The sequence below is a fragment of the Pseudozyma flocculosa genome, assembly GCF_000417875.1.
Source record: "Pseudozyma flocculosa PF-1 unplaced genomic scaffold scaffold00010, whole genome shotgun sequence".
Classification (NCBI taxonomy): domain Eukaryota; kingdom Fungi; phylum Basidiomycota; class Ustilaginomycetes; order Ustilaginales; family Ustilaginaceae; genus Pseudozyma; species Pseudozyma flocculosa.
In genome coordinates, this window is record NW_006920878.1 from 857,606 (window position 1) to 862,550 (window position 4,945).

Consider the following 4,945-nt stretch of genomic DNA (forward strand, 5'->3'; position numbering starts at 1 on the left):
ATGGCGCACAGGGCGAGCAGGACGGCGACGACGACGATGGGCACGACAATCTTGGTGCTGCTGGAGCCGCCGCCACTCTCGCTCTCGCTGTTGGCGGCGACGCCGGTGCCGGCAGCCCGCAGCGTGGCCGTGGCGCCACGAGAGGTTGGGGCAGCTCCGTCGGACAGCGTGGCCGTGGTACCGGCGTCGGGCGCCACCGTGTTGGTCGACGAGAGCGCGGCCGAGACGGCAGCGGCCGCCGAGGCCGAGTAGGCCGCGGCATTGGCCTGCTGCTCCGCGGCGTTGTTCGTGCCGCTGCCGCCGTTCGTGCTAGCAGCGTTGGCACCGTTGTTGTTGCTGCCACCGCCGCCGCCATTGCTGTTGCTGGCGGCACCATTGCCACCGCTCTGGTTGGCGTTGTTGCCGCCGTTGGTCGCCGAGCTGCCGCCGCCGTTGTTGCTGTTGCCGCCGCCGTTGTTGCCGCCGCTGTTGTTGTTGTTGTTGTTGCCGGCGGTGGCCGTGTCGCCCTTTGGCTGCGAGGAGCTGCCGCCGCCGCTCGGGCTGGGCGTCGTGCTTGGGCCGGCCGTGCTACCCTGGTGATCCCCGCCCTTGCTGCCGCCCTGCGACGCTGGCGCCGACGGTTGTGCGCTCGACGAGGGGGCGGGAGCGGCGTGGGACGAAGACGGCTCTGGCGCTGGCGCCTGGGACGATTGCGGCGGCGGCGCGCTGCTCGAGCCTGGCTGGTTGTTGTTGTTGCCTGCGTGAAGGGGGAAGAAGGATGAGCGAGTTCCAAAGCAAGGTCAGCATCCTGTCGCGGGAAAGAGCATCGAGGGGCGCGACAGAACGTCGAGGAACGGCGAGAGAGGAAGGCAAACAGGGTCCAAGAAGAGAGCCGCCGCTCGAGACGCAGGGCTCGAAGAGCCGAGCACAGCGATGAGAAGCAGACGGAACGCCAGAAGCTCGAAAAGCAGGAACCGAGACGAGAGACGTAGGGAGAGGGGGAGGGCGAGGGGCGAGGATGAGGGAAGAAGGGTGAGGAGGGGGAGGCACGAGGGTAGACAATCACCAGGAAGACCGAAGATCGAACCGACGAGGCGGCGCTGCATGTCGGTCTCCTCATCGGCGCTCCTCTTCATGTGAAGGCCAGCTTCCATGACTATGGAGGGGCCGGATGAGCGGGGTCAGATGGAGAGGAAAAAGCGAGAGCGAGTGCGAGAGCGGGATGGGGACGTGGAGAGGTCAGGAGGGAGGGGAGGGGGAGGAGAGAAAAGAGAAGTGACGGCGCCGCGATGGTTGCATCGAAGAGCACCGTCAGAGGGGGGGGGGGGTGGGTCAGGAGGGTCGGAGAAGGGGTCGGGAAAGTGTCCAAGGCCCGTGGCGGAGAGGATTTGAGAGGGTTCCGGGGGCGGCGAAGGTGAGAGAGAAGAGGAGAGCGAGGGGGAAAGGAGAGGGCCGAGGGGATGGGAGAAGGGGGACGGAGAGGTCGTGTTGGAGAGGGAGGAAAAGGGTGAGGGTGAAGGGGCGAGGAGAGACGGGAGGTCGAATGTGTCGCGGGATTGCGGAGGGAAAGAAGAGGGGAGGAATGTGAGGGAATGCAGGGGTGGGTCAAGGAGCGCGGAGAGGAGACGAGGGGGGGAGGTGAGGGGGAGGGGTGAGGGTGAGGGATGGGGATGGGGATGGAGATGAGAGAGGAGAGGGGGGAAGAAGGACGAGAAAACGAGCAGGTCAGGGGCCATGCTCCGTCTATCTCACCGGCGTCGCTGTGGCTCTGGATCTGGCTCGGACTGGGGCTGTGGTCTGCTCCCGAGGTCGAGTCGGAAGCGGGATCGCGATCGTCTGTAGAGCTGGAGCCCGGGTCGGGAGCGCGATGCAGGTCGTCGAGCAGGCCGGAGCCGGATATGAGGTTCAACGGGTCGGACGAGCGATCTCGATGGCCTGCCGCAGTGGAGCTGGAGCTCGACGGGGCGGCGACCGGGCCGGGGCTAGCAGCTGGGCCGGAGCTCGACGAGGCAGGGGCGCGGTCGCGGTCATCGAGCAGGCCGAGGCTGGGAATCAAGCCGGAAGCAGGGCCTGAATCGTCGCGCGCGACGATCCTGGACGGGCGGCTCGAGCCAAGACGGTGGCAGGGCGCGTAGCCATGCCCTCGGTCGTCGTCTGCTGCTGTGTCGGGACTGGAGTAGAGAGCAGCGGGGGACGAGTCGTGAAACGTACCCTGACCGGTGAGACCGCCTGCGAGGCCGCCTACGATGTGTCCGACGTCGTTTCCGAGGCCGGAGAGGGTGCCGAGGAGGCGTTTGTCGTGCTGGCTCTTGAGCGAGTGGTGGTGCCTGCGCATGCGCATGGCGGGCGAACGCTGTACGAGGTTGGGGTTGGCGAGTGTCGAGTCGAGGTGGGGTGATGCTGCCGAGTCTGCTGCTGCCGAGGATGCGAGGAGCGAGATGGCGATGAGCGCCGACACCTTTCTGAGGGGTGCCATGGTGGTGGCAGTGGCGAGGGGAGCGGCAGCAAGAGACTGCGTGTGATCTGAGATGGTCGAGGAGAGGCGCGAAATGAAGATGGGCTGCGGGCGTGCGGGGACCAGGTCAGAGGCGCAAATGAAGCCTGCAGCTGGAGCGCGAGTTGTCGAGGATGATGCAGCGGATCGATACGGCTGCGGGGTCGAATGACGCAGGCCAGGGATCGTCGAATGAAAGGCGGGGGTCCGAGCGGGTGAGAAAAAGGAGCGAAGAAAGGACGGAGGGCTGGGCCGAATGAGGTCGAATCGAAGAGGATAGAGTCAAAAGAGTGTGGGATTGCGTCGGTGGCGGTCGAGACACGAGGAGGGAGGGAGTAGTACGGCGATGGGATGGACGATGGTGGTGGTGACGGGGAGAGGGAGGGGAGAGATGACGACGACGACGAGGAGGACGAGGGGGAGGAGGAGGAGGAGGCGGCCAGAGTGATGGCGTCGAAGAGGGCACACCGGCAGCCAGGCAAAGGCCGGCCAGCAGCAGAGTCTCGAGTCTCGGACGGCCCTCAACACCAGCGGCGGTTCAACAGGCAGGGCAGACGGGGCGCGCCGCGCACCTCGCAGCCTGGCCGAGCTGGCCTTTGCTGGCTTGCGCTGCCTCTCTCTCTGCAGCCTGCCTGGCTTCCCGCCCTGGCCTGCCTGCCCGCCATTGACGCGCGCGGGATGGCTTCGGCAAGCGTAGCCGATGCCTCCGCCTGCCTGCCTGCCTGCCTGCCTGCCTGCCTGCCTGCCTGCCTGCCTGCCTGCCTGCCTGCCTGCCTGCCTGTCTGTCTTGGGCGCTGCTCGCTGTTGGCTCTGATCTCTCGCTCGCTCGCTCGCCTTGCCTGCTGGGCCGAAGCAAGGATCTGCAAAGGTGCTTGCTGCGCCCAGCCTAACGGCCTACCGGCCTGGCCTGCCTGCAGCGATCGACACGCCTCGCAGCCCCCGCCTCCGCACCCGCACCCGCACCCACACCCGCACCCGCACCCTGCCTGCCTCGCTCGCTCCCTTTCTCTCGAGCCTCCTCGGCAACCGCAGGCAGGCCAGACTACTGGGGCGCCCCCTGACCTCTTCGCCATCGCCCATCTCGCGCCCTCTCGGCGGGCCCCCTTCGGGTCGTTGTGCGTGATATGCCTTGACCCGTTGCTTGTTTGGCAGCTGGCGGCCGTCTTGACACCCATCGACCGACCTGGCAGTCAGCAGGCCGGGCCAGTCTAGATTAGCCCGCCGGCGTCTCGTGGCGACGACCTGCCTGCCGCGCTCCCAGGAGGCGGCCCGCTCAGCTGTCGTCGATGCAGAGCAGAAGAAAGGGGCGAGTCGACGGGCGAGCATCGAAGGCCGCCCTCGACTTCTGCCGAGCCCACCCGTTGAAAATCGAACTGCCAAGCAAGGCAAGCCAAAGCAGGTCAGAGCGCACACACGCACGGCGTCGAGCCTCCAACGCAAGACGCAAAGAGCTAGGTAGTTCTGGCAGGACAGAGGCGGCGCCAGGCAGGCAGGCGGGCGGGCGGGCCGAGGGGCAAAGCGACGCTCGCCGTGTTTTGTTCTCAACAGAAGGAAGAAGGGTTTGCGCGGCTGGGAGCCTGGCTGGCTGGCCTGCGATGCGCTCGCCTCGGCTCGAGCCGAGCAGCGAGCACAGCTGCCCCATGCAACGGCCATCGCACCCGCACCCGCACCCGCCGCACACCACCACGGACCCTGCCTGGCCTCTGTGCTTGGCGCGCGGTTCGGATGCGCCGCTATAGCCCAGCCTAGCAGACCAGCCTGCCTGCCTCTCCTCACCTAGCTCGTCGTCGTGGTCGTCGATCGATCTCTCGTCTCGGGTCAGTTGCGCCCCCCCCGTTCTTCCCTTCCGAGCGGGTCAGATTACGGCTCGAGAGACGGCGGGCCATGCATGTTTGAAGCGCAAGCAAAAGTGTATCGGATCGGGGCGGCGGGGCGAGGGCGGGGCGCAACAAGCACGTTGCGTCTGCCCGCTGTGCCGACCTCGAAGAGCCCAGGCCTGGCCTCACGTGGGGGCGTCCACTCCTCGATAGGGCGGGGGCACCCTACCTCCCCCTTCGCCTGCCCGCCATCGCTAGGCCATTCTCCCGGTACCGACCGATCAGGTTGTCGTCGCCGAGCGTGGTGCGCCATGTCGTGCCTCGTTTGTCGGAACCTCACGCGCGCCCCAAAAGAAAGGGACCCGACCACGATCATGGTGACGGAGCAGCAATCTCGATTTCAGATGCACCCAGAGGACGCGGGGTCCCGTGCGATACGGCGTCGAAGAAGGCGGAATACGGACATCGAAAGCCAAGGGCAGCGGTAAGGGTCCGCCGCCGCCGCCGCCGCCGCGACGACGTCATTCTTGTTCTCTTTCGTCTTTGGATGGCGAGCAGCTCGTCGCGATCAGCAGCAGCAGCAGCACCACCATCCCTACCACCGCTTCACGCTGGTCGTCGACCAGCCCCCCCCCCNCNCNCNCNCNCCNCNCGC

At 67.0% G+C, this 4,945-nt stretch overlaps 1 protein-coding gene across 1 annotated transcript in view; it reads right to left on the minus strand.

Annotated features, from left to right (window-relative positions):
- Positions 1–2,455, minus strand: part of PFL1_03495 (uncharacterized protein) — a gene marked incomplete at both ends in the record, with an annotated part of 3,364 nt that extends 909 nt beyond the window's left edge. Inside the window, 4 exons of the mRNA XM_007881012.1 lie at positions 33–736; positions 1,046–1,135; positions 1,732–2,049; positions 2,191–2,455. Of these exons, the coding sequence (XP_007879203.1) occupies positions 33–736; positions 1,046–1,135; positions 1,732–2,049; positions 2,191–2,455 (1,377 nt within the window). The remainder of the gene's footprint in view (positions 1–32; positions 737–1,045; positions 1,136–1,731; positions 2,050–2,190) is intronic.
- Between the last annotated feature and the right edge of the window lie 2,490 nt (positions 2,456–4,945).